The 20,038-nt window shown below is 33.3% G+C and overlaps 3 protein-coding genes across 3 annotated transcripts; all 3 read left to right on the top strand.

Moving 5' to 3' along the window:
• Positions 1-4,401: 4,401 nt before the first annotated feature.
• Positions 4,402-6,264, top strand: LOC106758864 (aspartic proteinase PCS1). The gene has a single exon (XM_014641864.2). The coding sequence runs from the start codon at positions 4,672-4,674 to the stop codon at positions 6,004-6,006; it is 1,335 nt and encodes a 444-aa protein (XP_014497350.1). The 5' UTR covers positions 4,402-4,671; the 3' UTR covers positions 6,007-6,264.
• A 5,689-nt stretch (positions 6,265-11,953) lies between these two features.
• Positions 11,954-15,038, top strand: LOC106758167 (laccase-17). The gene is made up of 6 exons (XM_014641104.1): positions 11,954-12,141; positions 12,247-12,398; positions 12,478-12,722; positions 12,836-12,964; positions 13,240-14,208; positions 14,618-15,038. The coding sequence occupies exons 1-6, from the start codon at positions 12,013-12,015 to the stop codon at positions 14,746-14,748; spliced, it is 1,755 nt and encodes a 584-aa protein (XP_014496590.1). The 5' UTR covers positions 11,954-12,012; the 3' UTR covers positions 14,749-15,038.
• Positions 15,039-16,066: 1,028 nt separating this feature from the next.
• Positions 16,067-19,459, top strand: LOC106758865 (protein FAR-RED ELONGATED HYPOCOTYL 1). Its single transcript, XM_014641865.2, has 4 exons — positions 16,067-16,214; positions 18,221-18,525; positions 18,791-19,054; positions 19,202-19,459. The coding sequence occupies exons 1-4, from the start codon at positions 16,177-16,179 to the stop codon at positions 19,273-19,275; spliced, it is 681 nt and encodes a 226-aa protein (XP_014497351.1). The 5' UTR covers positions 16,067-16,176; the 3' UTR covers positions 19,276-19,459.
• Positions 19,460-20,038: the final 579 nt, after the last annotated feature.

The raw sequence follows: 20,038 nt of genomic DNA, 5'->3' as shown, positions 1-20,038 counted from the left end.
GTTTCTCTCTGCCAAAAGAATCCCCTTCTAATTCGCACTAGGGCTATATATAAGCCCAAAAAGATAACAGAAAGGTTACAGAAAGATTTACAGAATCTAGCTAAAAAAAATAGACAATCGCCCAGGCTTCTAAATTCATCGCTCAGCGGTTTGCCTCTTGCCGCTTTGACCGCTCAGCGATCAGTTTTGTCGCTGAGCAGTTTCCCTCTAATCGCTCTGAGCGCTCAGCGGACCATTCTTTCGCTCAGGGACTTGCTTGACCCTTCTTTTCATCATTTTTCTCCTTCTTTCATGTGTCTAAGTCCATCTTACCTCACTTCCATCTTTAATTCATCTAAAAATCCTACAAAACAATGTAAAACAAGCATAATATCGCTAAAACCAACTTTTGACTCTCACAAGACACAACTAAGTGTTTTACTTGATTTAAAGCTCATTCTAAGCTATAAAGGGTGTGTTTTACTATCAAACTTAAGCATGAAAATAACGGTTTTTAGATCGTTATCAATAGTGCATCTACTTCCGGGTACAGGAAGAACACTGGATGTTGGCAGTTTGGCCAAACTAGTATAAAAACCGTGTTTAAATCTTATATCCCTGAATTCTTTACTTTGAAGTCGACTTTATTTTCAATATAGTCAAATATTTTCCGCTGCACTGATTTATCTTTTTTCTTGAGATTCAAGAAACTTTTGAAAGTTCGTTACTTTGCTAAAAAGATTATATAAAGACTCTAATTTTTTAACCTCACCAATTCACCCCCCCCCCCTTCTTGGTCTTGGTGTTGAAACTAAGTCATTCTTTTTCCAACAAAATAAATCTTAAGATTTTGGATTAGTGGTGACTTTTTATCTCTTGTATATATATTAGCTCATGGTTCGAGACTCATTAGATTCACAACTCTGAAGTTAAGTATCGACTCTCCTTAGTATATTAAAAATATATAATTTGTTCAACATTTTCATTCTTAGACGTGAAAAGGTGTGTTTGTGAGGTTGAATTAAGAAATATAAGTTGATCAAGATTGAAACAAAGATTTTGACTTTAGTAAGTCAACAATTATTTGTATTTTGTTAAACTAAATGGGTTATGCAATCTTAAAACCTTATTTTTTTAGCAACTAAAATTTAATTAATATTTTTCACTAGTCAATTAAGCATCACTTGAGTCAATAAGTGGTTAGTAAACTTGAAGAGCAAGTTCTTGTTTTAGGTTTGTTAAGTGCGTCTTATTTTTATTTTATTTTTTATGTGGTACTATTGTGATTCATTGAATATAGTATGTAAGAATAAATTTTTTTTTCTTCTATAATCGTATTTTTTCCTTTCTTATTTCATCTTTATGTTTTCACCATAAAAATTTCAAATTGATATCAAGATCTTTCTTCTTAAAAGGACTTATTAGTTCATTTTTAAAACCCACCATAAACCTACCTTGCTTCAATTCGTCAAAAATGGATTATTCTTGACACAACATTATAGTATTATTTGTGTTCAATGGTGATAATTATCACATATGGGTAGTTAGAATAGAGGTACGCTAAGAGACAAATGGTCATTGGGAATCTGTTATGGAAGACTGCGAACTTCTTACTCTAAAAAATAATCCAACCATGGATTGAATTAAAAATCACTAGGAGAGGAAAGCAAGAAAGTCAAAGGCAAGAGGTCCCTTGTTTATTGTTGTCTATTAACAGTCACCAATAGATAACACTTTTTTAAATAAGTGTTGTCTATTTGTGGTTGTGAATAAACAATGATTTTTCAAATAAGTGTTTTCTATTGGTGGCTGTCAATAGACAACGCTTTTCAAAAGCATTGTCTAACAACGCCCAAATAGACAACGCCTGAAAAGCGTTGTCTATGAGAAAAAAAGAGTGTTGTCTACGTACAATTTCGTAGTAGTGTCTCAGAACTTATTTTCTTATAATTGAGATTAAACAAAATGAGAATGACATTCTAACAAGTCAAAGAAAATACGCAAAGGAAATTTTGGAGAAATTTTAAATTGAGAAATGCAAATAAAATTTATTAAGGATATCATAGAAACTTGATTGGATGTTTAATGTATATCTCTACAACAAAGTTAGACATTCTATTTGTTGTAAGCCTCTTGTCATATTTTATGAATTATGCAAGTGAAATGAATTTAAATACAACAAAGAGAATATTAAGATATATTAAAAAATCATAATTGATTATGGTGTCAAATTTGGTAATTGTCAAGAATTCAAAATTCTATAGATCTTTTAATGGTGATTGGGTTGAATCCATTGATGACTTGAAGACTACTTCAAGGTATTGTTTCAGTCTAGGCTGGAGAGTTTTTTCATGGTGCACAAAAAAATAAGAGATTGTAGTACCATCAACTGTTAAAGTTGAATTCATGGTAGTAGCAACATTTGTAAATCAAACTTTATGGTTAAAAAGATTTTAAGATATTTAGTTTTATAACAGAACAAAACTAATTTTTTTGTTGACAATCAAGCAACTTGCCATTACAAACATTGTGTCATGGGAAAACTAAATATTTCAACATCAAGTTATACTTCTTGAAAAAGAGATACAACAAAATGAAGAAGTAAACTTAGTTTACTAACTCTTAGGATCATATTACTAGTATATTTATAAAGCCAATGGTTGTAAACAAATTTGAACTTCTAAACCAAAAAATTGGAGTTTTCAATTCTCAAAACTAAAGAGGAGCGTTAAAACCATGCTTTTAGTAACTAAAATTTAATTAATATTTTTTACTAGTTCAATTGAGTATTAGTTAAGTCAATAAATCATTCTTAAACTATAAGAAGAAGTTCTTGTTTTTATGTTTTAGGTTTATTAATTGCATCTTATTTTTATTTTTTATTGTACTCTTGTGGTTTATTGAATATAGTGTGAGGATAATTTTTTTTTCTTCCACAATTGTATTATTTCTCTTATTCTCTCAACTTTACATTTACTCTATAAATATATACGAATTTCGAACTTAAGAATATTTTGATTGGATCTAACACATCCATACCGTTTAAGAAATGCATCACATGCTTTGCCTTAAGATAGTTTCTTGGCATCTACAACAACTAAGAAAGGCTGATAACTTCATAAAGCAGCCTTTATTAATCTATGCTTATGCCACAAGGGTGCCATCATCATCATATTCCTTTGTAAAGTAAGCAAAAAACCAAGCTTTTTGCAACCCTTCACTATAAATGATGTGATGTTAGTTAGTACTAGAATGTCTTTGGGTCATCATAGGTCATTTTTTGAATCAATAATGAATGATCTGATCTATAGATTCATCTTTTTAATATATATAATTCGATTGATAATTGTTTATTTCTTCCAATGTTCAAGATAAAGCAATGCATGCACCGATTCAAATTGATCAAACATAAACAAGTTTAACCAAATTTATTACCTAAAATCTATATGCTAAGAAATTTATAACTTTACGAAGACAAGAATTACAAAACAGACACATGATTTTCTTTTTCCTGCTTCTTAGAAAATAAAGATCTAAAAAAGTTTGAATATAATTTTAGTCTTTAAAATAAAGTAATTTTTTTAATATTCTAATCTATTTAATCTTATAAGTTTTCAAAAAAAATAACTTTACTCAAACGCTGTTTAGAGCTATACTAAAGCGACTAATAAAATACAACGCGTTTATATAATAATTGATTTTGATTTTGCATTCATATGAAATACATTTTCGTATTCATATGTTATTTTTCTCTTGAACTAGTCATTTATATTTAAGTACATAATGATTAAAAGTTTAAGAATTTAAACAAATCTATGATAAATTTTAAAAGCTAACAATTAATTTCGGCCCATAAAAATTCCTTTTGAACTAAGGCGCTTGATTCGACAAAGTGAAACATCTGCAATGGCAACAACACGGAGCAAAGAACCTTTCATTTTGCATGTCCAAAAGAGAAAAGAAGTCACGTCAATCTCAAATTAATTTGAAAGTCCAACTACCATATGGTAGGGTTAAAACTTGATGTGGTAGACATATTTGAGAATCAGTCTAAGGTTATTTTTACAAAATCAATAAAAATTGTTGTTTCAGTTTCGTCTGCCTTAAAAGTTGAAATCTTCAGTCAAAACGGGTATCCGAAAAGCACATAAACTTCAATAGATCATTTATCTCATCTACATGCAAATCTCAACCCATCTTGGCTAATTAGTTACAAAACTATTTCACTTTCATTAGCAGAAATGTTGCTGTTGCCACAGATTACATAAACTCCTTATTCTTCTTTCTTCCACGTACCATTCTAAATCATGTTAGAATGGAGCTACAATTTTTAGAAACTAAGATTTTTATATGGAATCAGATAAAAAAATATTTCAAAAGAGATAGTAAGAATGAACAAAAATATAATATATACACGGACACCATTGCACAGATCATAGAAATACGTACCAAACAGAGATGTACGTTAACTAGATTTTAGGTACTATAGCACTAGGTACAACCAAAGTCTTGTTCTACCTTCTCTGGTATTTCTCAGATCTTTTTCTTGAGACTTTTCCTTCTTATAACTCTAAACCTTCAAGCAATTCCTATGCTTTTCTTTGCCTCTAAAATTTGCAACACCTACTTCTCCACAACCTCTTTTCTAAAAACCCAAACAAACCCCATAACCCTGCATTCTCCAAAACCATAATGAGACCCAAAACCACATGCACCAACCACATCGTTTTAACACCATGTTTCAGCCTCGCCATTCTCCTAATCCTACGAACATCCCTTACCAGGTGTGAGGCCAAGACTCTAACTTTGCCACTAAAATCACAAGTGATTCCATCTGGGTATCTCCCAAGACCACCCAACAAGCTACGATTCAACCACAACGTTAGCCTCACAATCTCCATCACAGTTGGCACACCCCCACAGAACGTCTCCATGGTCATTGACACAGGAAGCGAACTCTCATGGCTCCACTGCAATAACGATACAAACGCAAACCGAGTCATGCCCGACCCGTTTTTCAATCCGAATGCCTCCTCCACCTACTCGCCAATCCCGTGTTCTTCATCAACCTGCACGATTCGAACCCGAGATTTTCCCATACCCGCTTCGTGCGACTCGAACAACCTCTGCCACGCGACTCTCTCATACGCCGACGCTTCCTCTTCGGAAGGGAATCTCGCTTCGGACACACTACGGTTCGGATCATTCGTTAACCGGGGAGTTATATTCGGGTGTATGAACTCGTTCTACACCACTAACTCCGAATCCGATTCCAACACAACCGGGTTAATGGGCATGAACCTCGGGTCACTCTCCTTGGTCTCTCAATTAAAAACTCCCAAATTCTCGTACTGCATTTCAGGTTCTGATTTTTCGGGCATTTTACTTCTCGGGGAGTCCAATTTCTCGTGGGGCGGTTCGTTAAATTATACCTCCTTGGTTCAAATATCCACTCCTTTACCTTATTTCGACAGGTCTGCGTACACGGTTCAGTTCAAAGGAATTAAGGTTTCGGATAAATTATTAAACATATCGGATAACCTTTTTGTTCCAGATCACACCGGAGCGGGTCAAACTATGTTTGATTTGGGTACCCAATTTACGTTCTTACTTGGCCCGGTTTATAATGCATTGAGAGATGAGTTCTTGAACCAAACAAACGGTACATTGAGGGTGTTGGACGATCCGAATTTTGCATTTCAGATAGCAATGGATCTCTGTTATAGGGTGCCCATGAACCGTTCCGAATTACCGGAGTTACCAAGTGTGAGTTTGGTTTTTGAAGGGGCCGAGATGCGGGTTTCCGGTGACCAACTTTTATATCGGGTACCGGGTTTGGTTCGGGGTAATGATTCGGTTTATTGCTTCACCTTTGGGAATTCGGATCTACTTGGTGTTGAGGCATTTATAATCGGTCATCACCAACAACAGAATATGTGGATGGAGTTTGATCTTGTGAAACAAAGGGTTGGGCTGGCTCATGCACAATGCGATTTGGTTGGCCAAAAGTTACTGGGCTTGGGCTGAGTAAGCCTACTTGCTTCGTTAGTGTGTGGTCCAAAAGTGGAGAGAGATTGAAAAAGTGAATGAAGGGGGTTTTGGAATTAGTGTTTGAGGAGAATTTATTGTTGTCGTTTGGTCAACTTCATTCAATTCAATTGGAGTGGCCATCCCATGGAAAGAGTGTTTTAGAGGTAAGCTTTAAAGAGAGTCTACTTTGTACATTCCATTGTTCAATTGTTTTTAGTAACCAAATAAATAAAAAATAAATAAATTCAAAATTAATATTGTTCTCACTTTACTATCTTCAATTGTCAACTTTATACATTCCATTTTATTTTATGCACAGTTTATACATTTCATTGTTTTTTTTTTTCAATAACTAAATTAAATAGCTATTAATATTCCTCTTTTGACACTTTCTTTATGTTTAGTTATATTTTTTTTTCTTGAAATAAATGAGATTCTCTGTGAAATTTCACGGTGAATTTTCTGTTATGTTAAGATTTATTTTATTACTAGACTTATTTTTTTTAATAGAGAAAATGCATAATACTAAAATTCTTCAACTTCATATTTAAGATATTATTCAACTTCAACTTTATTTTATTATATTTAAGATATTGTCTAATTTATAAATTTTGTCACGACTTATTAGAAGGTATATCAAATACTCGAAAGATAAAAAAATATTTAAATTATTATTAGTTTCGACTCCTAAATGATGTGAAACTATTATGTGTACTAGAACAAGATCCCTAGTTGAGGGTTAGGACAAAATTTTTTCCTACAAATAATGTTAATGTTCTGACCCTAATTTCGTTGAAATAACATCTTTAAGATCAATTATTGCATTTGAGACATTATCCTTTTTGGAACTTGTAACTCCTATCATAGTTTTGTCCTTAAAAAGTGTATCAAAGAGTTGAAGAAGGAATGAGTATTTAAGCTTTGCTTAGTCTTGATTCTTAAACAATATGAGACTATTATGTCTATCGGTACAAGCCTTAGTTGAGGGATAGGAAAGTTTCATTTTCATAGACAACATTACATTGTTAGAGTTAATTATTGCATATAGTGTATTGTTTGTTTTAGAGACTAGAACTCTATAATTGTTTTGTCCTTAAAAGACATCTCGAAGGATTAAAAGAGGAATGAGATATTTAAATTGTTATCAACTTCAACTCTTAAATTATATAAGACTATTACATGTTTCAGAACATATATAATTTCAGAAATTGTATGGACGATTCTTCTATTCTACAAACTTGTTAAAGTACTTATGACTAATTATATACTCTTCGTATTTAAATAAAAATTTTCATCTCATTCATTCATTTGATTAACATTGCACCATTAAAATCCATGATTTTATATGTATGGTCTTTAAAGAATTTAATCATTTTTCAATATTTATCTTTAAATTTTCTTAAAACAAGAATATATATATATATATATATATATATATATATATATTATAATAAAAAGATTTACATAGAAAGAATACACACCAATATTAAATTAAAGAATAATAAAATAACTATTAAGAAAAAACATTATTTTATAAAAGTATAACCATTAGATGAGAGAAAATTTAATTAAACTTGGCACTACTAGTGATCATTAATAGACAATCTTTTGTGTTCTTCATAAAATGCTCCTGATTTATATATCATTTCAAAAAATATTGTTTCATTCAAATAGAACAATATCCACTTTAAAACTTCTCAATAAGTATGTTTAGGATCTACCACAAACCTAATAATCACACTAATAACAGGTGTTAGATATGGTTTATTATACATAATCTCATACATGATACTCTCTACTTTGTTAGAATATGGAATATAGTCTATCTCCCTTTTATCTTTCCCATAATTACGAGTTTGGGTAATCAAAAGCTTTGACTTAAAAGTTTCGACAAGTTTATATTAATGCAACCTAAATATCTCAATAACCTTCTTCGAATATAATTGCTAAGATAGACAAACATTACACTTCAATCGTATGATCTCTCTATATATCCATTTTAAGTATTTGCCTCATAGGACCAACATATTTCATTACAAGCTAAAGTACAATACACTATAAAAATGTAAAATACAAAAAGACGAAGGGTTCTCAAGCATATTCCATCATGGTCTCTTTTATTGAAAGGGAAGGAAGATGAGTTTCACCGCCTATAGTGACAACAACTATGTAGGGGATTTAGATGATAGGAGAAGACTACTAGATCAATGTTTATGATTGGAATTGCAGCTGTATATTGGGCTTCAAAATAATATCTTATTGCAACATATATTATTACAACTGTATAAGGAAGTCTTTCTACCACTGGAGCTGAATATATTGTTGTAGCATATTGTGCATGTCAATGTATTTGGCTCAAACGAATCCTAGAGCATCTCGGAATAGAAAGAAAAGAAACTATTAAGATTTTTTATGATAATAGTTCTACTATACAATTGTCCAAGAATCATGTTTGTCATGATAGGAGTAAACATATTGCATTAAGGCTCCACTTTCTCAGAGATTTAGTTAATGGTCAAGTTATCACACTGAAATACTGTAATAGAAATGAGCATGCAACTAACATTATGATAAAATCCTTGAAGCTTGATCAATTTGAAAAACTTATATACTTAGAATACTTGTAGTTAATGAAATAGGCTAAAGCTTAAGAGAGGGATTGTTAGTTATTTTAACATGTTAATAAACAATCATATTTTATAGGATTGATTGGGTCTGGTTAGTAGTTTAGTTTTTGCCTAACTGTTATGCAATTCCGTGGTTTTTGTTATGTTATTGTTATTCTTTTTTGAGAGTTTAGAGTCTCCAAAGCTTATGAAGCTATTTTAGTATAGTTGAATAAAATATAAAATCTTTTAACATATTGAGTGTGGTATATGTGTTTATTCATTAAAACTTAACAAGATTTGAGACTATATAATATGTACTAAAATATCTATTTTAAGAAATACATTATATTTTATATTAACTTAAAATTAATTTAAACTAAATTTAATTAATTTTTACTATATAGACAAAAGAAAATTTCTTATTTAAATTTATTAATACCATTTTTTTAACGGTCACACTAGTGCAAAAACGCTATTTAACGTCGGTTAATTTGGGCTTTTAACGTCACATTCACATTCGACGTCTAAACGGGTGACGTCTATGGGACGTCGGAATTCCTCCGAATCGACGTCCAACTCAACGCCGGTTACAGATACCCACCGACGTCTCTATAGACGTCTGCTTAAACACACACTGACGTCTAATTACTCTGTATAAACGTCCTCCTATGATTAAACCGACGTCAACATGAATATATAAAGAGGTTTAAAATGACACTAACCGACGACTATGTTGTTATAGACGTCGGACATGGCTTTAACCGACGTCTAACAACAATTTTGTGTTTTAGTGCAATTTTGATCCAGGCTTTCGGTAGCATTGTGTAACATTCTTCTCTCGCTAGTTTCCTCACAAAAAAAGCTTGCGTCTTTTGAATCCTCTAGTCCTTTCAACCCAAAACCGAACCTGGGTCCATGGCTACTTCCCATTAATCAACCACAACAAAAAAAAATCACGGTGTCGAGAAGTAGACAAGGACCCACGTACCATTTTGGGTTGGAAGAACTAGAGAACTCAAAAGATCGCCACTCTTCTCGTGAGGAAACCAACAAAGGAAGAATGTTACACTATGTTACCCAAAGAGAGGATCAAAACTGCACTAAAACACAACACAAAGAAAGGAAGTTTTAATCAGTTCAACGACAAGATAATCGATAAAAAACTAAAGAAAGTTTAAACGGGTAGCATAAAAAAAAAAACCATGAACCTGAGATGCAAGAGAGAAAAATGAGAGGACGAAGCCAATGACGTTATGAGAAACGACAACGCAATGCAGCAAGAGATAAACAATAGAGGAGAAGCAAAGAAAAAGGAGAAGAGATAAAGACACGATTGAAACTGAATTTTGAGAAGAGTCCGCGGTCTATTTAAAATGAAAATGGGGCGTCGGTTGCTCCAGAAACCGACGTCTAGGAAGTTGAAAAGATTGACGTTTTGGTTTCCTGTCAGGGAAGTTAACGTCAGTGCCCCTAACATCCGACGTCTACAACCCTCAAATTTGGTGAAAATAAAGGAACGTAGACGTCGGTGCTCCTCAGAAAGGACGTCTACAAGGAACGTAGACGTCGGTGCCCCTCAGAACGGACGTCTACAAGGAACGTAGACGTCGGTGCCCCTTAGAACTGACGTCTACATTGAAGAATTTTTGTCTTCCCTCCTTCTAGACAAGCCTTAGACGTCGGCTTTTGACTACGTGACGTCTAATTGCCTGGAGAGTTAGGTGAACAACATTAATTGTAGCCCAATGTACGTCGCTTTTTCACGGGATCCGACGTCTATTCGACGTCTAAAGCTGAACCGATTGACGTTTGATTTTCCTGTCAGTGACGTAGACGTCGGTGCCCTTTCCAGCCGACGTCTAAGCTCCTGGGAATTTGATGGGCAACATTAATTGCAGCCTCGTAGACGTCGGTCCCCTGAAAATCTGACGTCAATGGACTGTCTTATCACATACCTCAGGCAATTGGACGTCAGGTTGCGGCAGGTGCAACGTCTATGATGTGATAGACGTCGCCTGACATCGAAACTGACGTCTAGTTTTCCAATTTATTTACGATAATGCCACCGTGCAGCAGTAGACGTCAGATTTTCATGGAACCGACATCTAAGGAGTGACGTTAAAACGCGTTTTTGCACTAGTATCACCTCTATCATATTCATAAACTTTTATAAAATTTTCTTTGAAATATCCTTATTCATCTCTTAATCCAAACATTGACCTGAGAATCTCATTTTCACCCGTCGGTCTTTCTCACATCCAAATGCTCACTCACAATCAAAACACATCCTAGAGTTGGGTTTATATTCAATTCAATAGGGAATAGGGAAAGGTGCCAGATCCGTAAATAAAAGGCACAGTGTAGCACTGCAATAAAGGAAGGAACAGTGATAGATCCGTGAAAAAATCGGGATTTTGGCTTGGATTTTAAAACCATGGGTAAATTTTTCACAAGTCCACACAAATAAACTAAAGTCGACCCTACAACAATTTAACAGAAACAGTAATCCTAGAAGATGTATAAGTAAGAATGTCGACAACAAATATAAAGTGGCACTAGCAGTAACATCAAAAGCTGTTAGATAGTTAGAATAGTATGAAATTAAGAACCAACAAAGCTAACGAAACAATGTGATGTAAACATGCAACTTTCCCTTTCTTCTATTCCTTTATTAGCAAGTCTCAACGGTAGGAGCCTGAAGTTTACCCATCAACCAAGTCCATCAAACCCAATTTGTGATGCTCAATCCCTTTCATTTCTCCACATTTTATTTCTTTTATTTCTCACTCAAAGTGCACTCACAGAAATAGGGACAAAACATGATCTAATAATTACATGCTTGCAAGATCATAGTCCCAACAATCTTCACGTAATTAGTAATACAACTTTATTAATTTTTCTATAAATTAAAAAGCAGTTTGAATTGAGATGACAGCAAATATTATGTAATAATTTCTCAATAACGGAATTTATGTAGCTTATCAATAGAGTTAGGGTCTAATGTAAGGAACTAACTCCCTTCAATTGTGATGAACCAAGTTTCAATTTTTGATATGTGAAAACAAAATGTTTAATTGGATATCTTACTCTCTATTAGTAGACAGTTAGAGGAAGATCCTTAATAATATAATCTGGCTTGTAAAGTACTCTATATTCTTAACCATTACCAGCAGCTAGCTAGTGGCATGGTTCAAGTTCGGAACATTGTTGCTGAAGCCATTCCAAAGTCTGTAATGTCTCATTTTCAACCACCTAATTATCTAATCCTACTGATTCCATGTTTACTATAAAAGCTGCTGTCTCCTTTTCTTGTTCTCTTCATCCAAAGACAAACATCAAACTCTGTTGTCTAGTTGAACAGCTTCAAAACAAGATTTACTAGAGAAAACAGGAAATGGGTAGTGCTTATCTCACCATGCCAGGTTTCGTGAAGGCAATGTTTCTGATGTTATTTGCTGTGATGATATTGCCAGAGCTGACTCATGCAAAGCATGCAAGAGTCACCAGACACTACAAGTTTAACGTATGTGCAATACATTTCATTGCATGTTTTCGATACAATGAGATGTTTCTTTCAAATCAATTTTCTTTTACTGACTTTAACACTTCTACTTTGTCCTTTTCTCAGATCAAAATGCAAAACTTCACAAGGCTATGCCAAACAAAGAGCATTGTAACTGTCAATGGACAGTTTCCTGGTCCTAGAATCATAGCAAGAGAAGGAGATAGAGTTGTGATTAAAGTGGTTAACCATGTTCAGTACAATGTGTCCCTTCATTGGTATTGTTATATAACTAGACCCCATGAACCAATTTGTTTTGATTGTTAGCATTTTCTCAACATTTGATTAAATTTTCAGGCATGGAGTTCGCCAACTGAGAAGTGGCTGGGCAGATGGACCTGCCTACATCACACAGTGTCCAATTCAGACAGGCCAGAGTTTTGTGTACAATTTTACGATCATTGGCCAAAGAGGAACATTGTGGTGGCATGCACATATCTCATGGCTTAGAACAACCCTTTATGGTCCCATTGTCATTCTTCCCAAAAGACATGTTCCTTACCCTTTCACTCAACCCTTCAGAGAAGTTCCCATCATATTGGGTAAGTTGAGATCCTAAAAAACAACCCCATGAGAAAGTTAGTGTCACTATGAGCTCTACATGTTAGAAACATTGACATTTTTTTTTAATATGCAAATATGTACAAAATGGCAGGAGAATGGTGGAAAGCAGACACAGAAGCAGTTATAAATCAAGCAACGCAAACAGGATTGGCACCAAATCTCTCAGATGCTCACACCATCAATGGTCTTCCAGGTCCTGTCTCCAACTGCCCAGCCAAAGGTAAGAACATAGTAATAAGGAAAAGTAATTAGTCTATACTTTAATAATATAAAAAATTTAAATGCTATATATGACAAGCTTTTTGAGTTTTACAATAGTTATCATAGAGTTTGTATTGGAGATAACTTCTGAATGTTGAGGATTCAAGATTCTTTTACTTGGAAATCAAAGTTAAAATAAAAAGATGAAAGAAAAACACTAATTTTGTCAATTCTTGATCATATATGATTATTGATAGTTTTCATTTCATTAAGTGAAATGGTCTATTTCTTCAGATACTTTCAAGCTCAGGGTGAAGCCTGGGAAAACATATCTGCTTCGTTTGATCAATGCTGCACTTAATGATGAGATGTTCTTCAGCATAGCCAACCACAGCCTCACTGTTGTGGAAGCTGATGCTGTGTATGTAAAGCCCTTCAGCACAAAGATTGTTCTGATCACACCTGGTCAAACGGTCAACGTGCTTCTCAGGGCCAAATCCAAGGCTCCAAAAGCCACATTTGCCATATCTGCAAGGCCCTATGCTACAGGTCCAGCTGCTTTTGACAACACCACGGCCACAGGGTTTCTTGAGTACAAAAAACATTCACTTTCAAGCAACAAGTCAAACACCACGAAGCTTCCTCTTCTTAGACCAGTGTTCCCTAAATTCAATGACAGTGTCTTTGCAATGAACTTCCACAACAAGGTGCGTAGCTTGGCCAATGCAAGATTCCCAGCAAAGGTTCCAAAAACTGTGGACAGGCGCTTCTTCTTCACTGTTGGCTTAGGAATCAGCCAATGCTCAAAAAACGAACAATGCCAAGGGCCTAATAACACAAGGGTAGCTGCTGCTGTCAACAATGTGACCTTTGTGATGCCAAAAATTGCCTTACTCCAAGCACATTTTTTCAACCAATCCAAGGGAGTTTACACCACTGATTTTCCTGCTAACCCTCCTTTCAAATTCAACTACACTGGCAATCCACCAAGCAACATCATGGTGAGTAGTGGGACTAAGGCAGTGGTGTTGCCATTCAACACTAGGGTGGAGTTGGTTCTGCAAGATACAAGCATCATTGGAGCTGAGAGTCACCCACTTCACCTTCATGGCTTTAACTTCTTCATTGTGGGTCAAGGCAATGGAAACTTTGACCCCAAAAAGGACCCCAAAAAGTTCAACCTGGTAGACCCTGCTGAGAGGAACACTGCTGGTGTGCCATCCGGAGGCTGGGTTGCTGTGCGCTTTCTTGCAGACAATCCAGGTGAGTACTATTCAATTACACAAGAGTTAACTAAATTAATACACTCTAATCCCATGACATATTACCATAAATAGTTTCTGATTGTTCAACATTTATCTAATCACTACCATTAATGATCTCTAATTGACTGAAAGGGTCAATTTAACTCATTTACTTACTTTCTTGACTTACAAATGTATACTTAAATCTTGGTATGCATCTATTAATGGACAACATTAAACCAGTTTAATGATATAGTTCTTACACCAACTTCTTTTAACATTGAAATGCTACAGTATAATATTAATGATTCAATATGAAAAGAGAACCAATATAACATGAAGTCTATCTTCAAATAAGCAAATTCAAGATTTTCGGTGGGATTCATTCCTAGTTTTTGAAGAATCATCTGCTGATGTTGAATGAACAGGTGTTTGGTTCATGCATTGCCACCTTGAAGTGCATACCAGTTGGGGCTTGAAAATGGCATGGATAGTTCAAGATGGAAAGAGGCGCAACCAGAAGTTGCCACCTCCACCCTCTGATCTCCCCAAGTGTTGAGAAGATAGATACTTTAATGTTTTACTTTTCTTTGTCTGGTTTTGGGGTTAGATTTTGAAGTATTTGCCTTCTGGCTTTTGATTTCAATTTTTGTCCACCTCCTTTTTCTTTTCTCATTTTTGGATGTACCCAACAAATAATGTTTGGGGCAATTAGATTGTTGTTTATGTGGTAAATTTAGTTAGAGATTTGAGTGGAGAGTTGTATGCAGGTCTTAGTATTCAATTATATCAATTTTAATTTGTAATACTTTTGCCAACTATATTATGGTATTATGAAAGAATCCAAGTTCCTACATATTCATTGAATGCCTAATTATATACTATTTGGGAATTTAAAAAATGATCTTGTATGATGTTAACCAAAGAATAATTTTGGACCAGATAACATGAACTAATCAAGTTAGGAGTTGAATTAATTGGTAATTATTGTGATGTGGGTACTAAATGTAAGATTATTTATATAAAATCATGAAACAGGTACAGTTTAGTTTGTTCCTAAAAAGTGTTACAAGAAATCAAAATTCCTATGTTCACATGTTGCAGATAAGTCAGAAGGCACACAGGGGGGACCTGCGTGATTCTTCTCACACTGCACATGTTAAATCGCGTGTGATCATCGTCACAAGTTAAATACTGTTAACTAAATTTCTTAGGTACGTTTTTTCATTTATTAAAAGTGTGCAAAGTTAAAGTTTTAATTGCGATTACAATTCTATAAATTTATTCTCACCTTTTATATAGCGAGTGAATAACTTTTAATAAAACTTAATAATATAATATATGTTAGAATTAATGGATATCACTGAGGTTAGAATTTAGCTAAACATAATATAATTTTTTTATAATGTGGTGAATAAAAAATATTTTTATAATAATAAATATTAATATTTAACACTTAATTGTATCTAATTAGAATTGTCTTTAAAAACGCATGTTTATAAGAAAATTATAGTTGTGTTAGAAAACAAGAATTAAAGAATAAAAAAAATACTAGAGCAGTGATGAATTACTTTTATTAATTAAAATTCAGTAAAATTAATAAAATTTAGTAAATCTTATAATTTATTTATCATTTGTTTTTAATGTTATAGTTTATAATAATTTTTAATTAATAAAAATGTGTGTTTCTACACTTCCTTAATCATTCAGAAGAAGAGAAAACACTTATTTTACTACCCTATGTGGCCAAGATAAAGTAACTTTTGACATGGTTACTTCCTTGGTGCTATACACGCGCCCTGGAGTGTGTGGGCAATGACAGACAAAAAAGAAGACAATGAAAATGTGGATGTTATTTTCTCGGATATACTAAGCATGGCATCTTTAATGTTTGCACTTTTCAGAGGTTCTCTCCAAGGCTCATTGCCTCTGAAACCCGTCTTTAATATTCTGTGTTCAATTACTGTTTTTGGTTTTCTAGATCCAGATGGAGGACATCAAGGACAACCCTTCTCAAGTGAACAGGTTTCACTCTCTATCTGGGTGGTTTTCAAGATTTTTCTCTTTTCTTGTTTCTGCGGTGTTTGATCACTGATTGTTCCATTCTTTCCTGCATTTCATGTTCTAGTTTTTTTTAAGAAGCGATGAATGATCCATTCTTTATTGTATATTTGACTATAGTGTTGTTCTCATCCAATGGTATGCTAATGAAAACCTTGATGCTTATGTCAGTTGCTGGATATTGAAAACTATGCTGCTAGTAAGAGATTTAGGGTTTATTTTTCCGTACTTTTAATTCTTTTGCTTTAGGAAGCTTGTTTGATACAAGTATAATAAAATTATAACCTTTTTTAAATGTTTTAATTTTTTATTATTCTGGTTCTTTTTTACATTTTCTATCTGTTTCTTCATTCTTACTCTTAAATATTTGTTTTTATTGAATTTATTTTATAAAGTGATTTTTGAAAATTAAAAAGCAAAATCTCAACTACACACCATTAGTTTACTTCCTTCAAACACAAAATAAGATTCTTTGGACAAGTCCTGTGATATATTTTTGTTAGCATGTCTGTGTACTTAAATAAATATCTAACTAGTCACTTTTAGTAGAACCAAGTTGAATCTCTCCTCTGAACGGACGATTTTATTAGTTAATCTTTGTATCATTTCTAGTTTCATCTAATCTTTGTATTATTTCTAGTTTCATAGTCTATTTTATAAATTATAAAAAAATACAGTTTCATTCAACTTGTAACCTATTGTGTTAAAGGTTTGTACTACAAACAGTCAACATATATATTTACTTTGAAGAGTTAAACTTGTAGATATGTGCTTGTTTGTGCAGAATGCACAGCGATTAAATATTTGGCATTTACTTCATTGGGAAGTGTGTTTTGGTGTCGGTAACCTATTATGAAAACCTTCAAAATGTCAATCCTCAACCATATTACATTCCAGAAATGATTAGATATATGAAGAAACTATGTGTTCTATACTGCTGGTTATTTGTAAGTTGAGAATGTTTCACTAACACTACGAGAACAGCTATTTTGAAAAGTTTTACTCTGTTGATGCATAATAACATCCAGTGGAGTCTACAAATGGTTTCCTCTTATCTTAGTTGTACTTTCTGCTTATGATTATGTAAAAGCTTAGCATTTGAATTGCCATTTTTTAATTGTTTATATTTTGACATGGAATGGTTGAAAAATATTATTGTTTTATTCAATAACTCCTCCATGTGTAATCATGTTGAAAATGTCAACAGAACATTGTAATCTGTTTGCATATATGCACCACTGAAAATGCCCCTATCATCAGTAAAATTAACAAAAATGTTATAACTACAAAAGTGTTTTCCACTTAGAAATATAGTTATATGGATCAAACGAATGCTATCATATTATATCTAGAAGTATATTTTTGGAAACACCATTTATGTGTGCAAAAGGTACTTTGATGGAAGTGATTTTCTATGTCAACCCATTAGAGAGAAGCAACTGATTGTTTCCTGCCTTACATATGATGTAATTTGGGTTGTTCTGTTTCATTTGTTCTTTAAAATTTTAATCTTATTCTTTAAAATGTAAATCATTAAGCTTTTCCATTGTTGCACAAAATAGATAACAGACTGAATTTAACCTTTGTTTGTCAGACATGACTTGATTATTATGATCTAATATATGAATATGTCTTATGTGATCAAGAAGACATGACTTTATGATCTAAAATGGAAATATGATGTTAATCATCAAGACATTGATGACAATATATACCTTCCAACTTGTAGCTACTATTCTTTTCAAATCTAAAGTTTCATAAGAAATCAAGAAACTACTGGGTTTTTTACTAGTTTACATAGATCCCTTTTTGCCATTCCACTATCACCATTAGTAGAATTTAGCTGAATAATTGTCTTTTGTTTCTTGTTTTAATTATGTCCTCTTCTCTATGTAGGAGTGAAGGTTCTTTTGACAGTTCTTATTTAGTCCTTTTCTTTTATTCTGACATTTCTATATTACTCTTTTCAGATTCCAGATGAATGAAATTGATTATTTTAACATTGTGGAATGGAAAAAGAAAAGAAAATTACAGAGTGATCAGTTGGATTTGCTTAGACCAAAACATAAATGCTGGGTTGGAAGTTACTCTCCTGGACATGCTTCAATGTTTGATGAAAATCCAGTTTTAGAGGGCATTCATAACCACACAGGTGAAAGGTCCGAACCTGAATCTGCCAAAGATAGCAATAGTTTTATGGAAGATTGTGATACTGCTGTGTCTGAAAATAAAGAAGCCAAACATGAGACAGATTGCGAAAATTCATACTTATATGGTAGGCCATCCATTTCTTTGGTAGATTGGTTTTCACTACTATAATGTTAGTTACATGAATGTTACTCTTGCACTTTGTTCTCTACACTTCCCTTTTACACCTTTTATGTTGAAAAAGGTGAGAGAGTTCTCCCTCCCCTTAACTCGACATTTTTTACCATAAAAGGTTATGTGTACGAGTAAAGGGTACAAAATCAAGTCTAGGATAAGATGATGTGATGCAGATAATGCTTAGGGTAACTACAACTCTTTGGGTGTATAAACAGTAAACAGGGTGAGCTATATTGAAGAGGAAGCATTTGTTGACACTGAATGCATTCCACACTATGATGATACTGATGCACAAGATTTGAACAATGATGAGGAACACCTTATGGGGATAGAAGGCTTTTCAGGTCGTGAATGCTCAGAATATGCCAAAGAAAGCAATGAGTACCCAGTAGATAAGGAATTCGAAGATTTTCTCTTTTCCAGTGGGGTGGATCCTAATGTGTATGTCCTTTCATCTGGAAGATGGAATGTAAATCAAGGTATTATGCTTGTTCTAGACAGTTAATATGCACGAAGATTATTGCACCAGGCTAGCACTTGTTGAATTAGTTTCAAGGCTACTGCATTTGATAAAGAAGTTTTGTTTAGTTATTGCTGGTTAATGAATAAAAATGTTTTCGATGCAGAAGCTCAATCCAACTCAAGACCACCAACAATTGATCAAGAGTTTGAGGAGTACTTTTCTATGCTTATGCTCTAGGACAGTTTTCCTATGAAGGGAATATGTATAATTGTATATATAATGTTGAAAACAGATGTTGTGTGTACTAATTGTACGAAGATTTAGTAGTTTTAGTAACATCTGCGTCTGCACTAAGTGTAATATGAGATTTCTTCTTATGTCCTTCCTCCTCTTTTTCATTTATCACCATTCATTTCCTTAATGCAGTTCTCAAATTATCTTCCATGTTACATTTTTCACCTCACTTCATATTATTCCCCAGTATCTTTGATAGCCTTTCTTTGCTTCCCAGACCAATATAGTTAGTTAGTACGTCGTACCTTGCTGTAGAACTTATATACTAAAATAATATGATTTTTTTATTGATTATGTTTGTGTTTTTATAGGAGGTAATCTTACTCAAGTCTGAACTGAAGTAATCTTATGTAAGTTAACATCATTGCTTTAGTTCTAACATCAAGGAAACTATTTATTAATCATTTCCTACTTTTTATGAAAAGTGCGACAGTGTTAAAGCTACTTCTTATACTTGATATCATACTTCTGGATAAATTTATAAAAGTTTGGTGATACTTCTTTCAACATTTTTCCTTGCGGCTAATCTTCATTATGGTCTCAAATTGACTAAAATTTAGGACAATAATTGAAACAGCCTTGGAATCCGTCTATTATAGTTAATGAGCTATTTTCAATCCATCCATTATGCAAAAATTAAAAAGTTATTGTAATGGATGTATTTGACAAACTTAAATTGGCGTAATACGAGGAGATAATAGGATGA

The sequence above is a fragment of the Vigna radiata genome, chromosome 4 (assembly GCF_000741045.1).
Source record: "Vigna radiata var. radiata cultivar VC1973A chromosome 4, Vradiata_ver6, whole genome shotgun sequence".
Taxonomy (NCBI): domain Eukaryota; kingdom Viridiplantae; phylum Streptophyta; class Magnoliopsida; order Fabales; family Fabaceae; genus Vigna; species Vigna radiata.
Note: the sequence above shows the minus strand (reverse complement) of the source record. Positions and strands in the feature narration are given on the sequence as shown.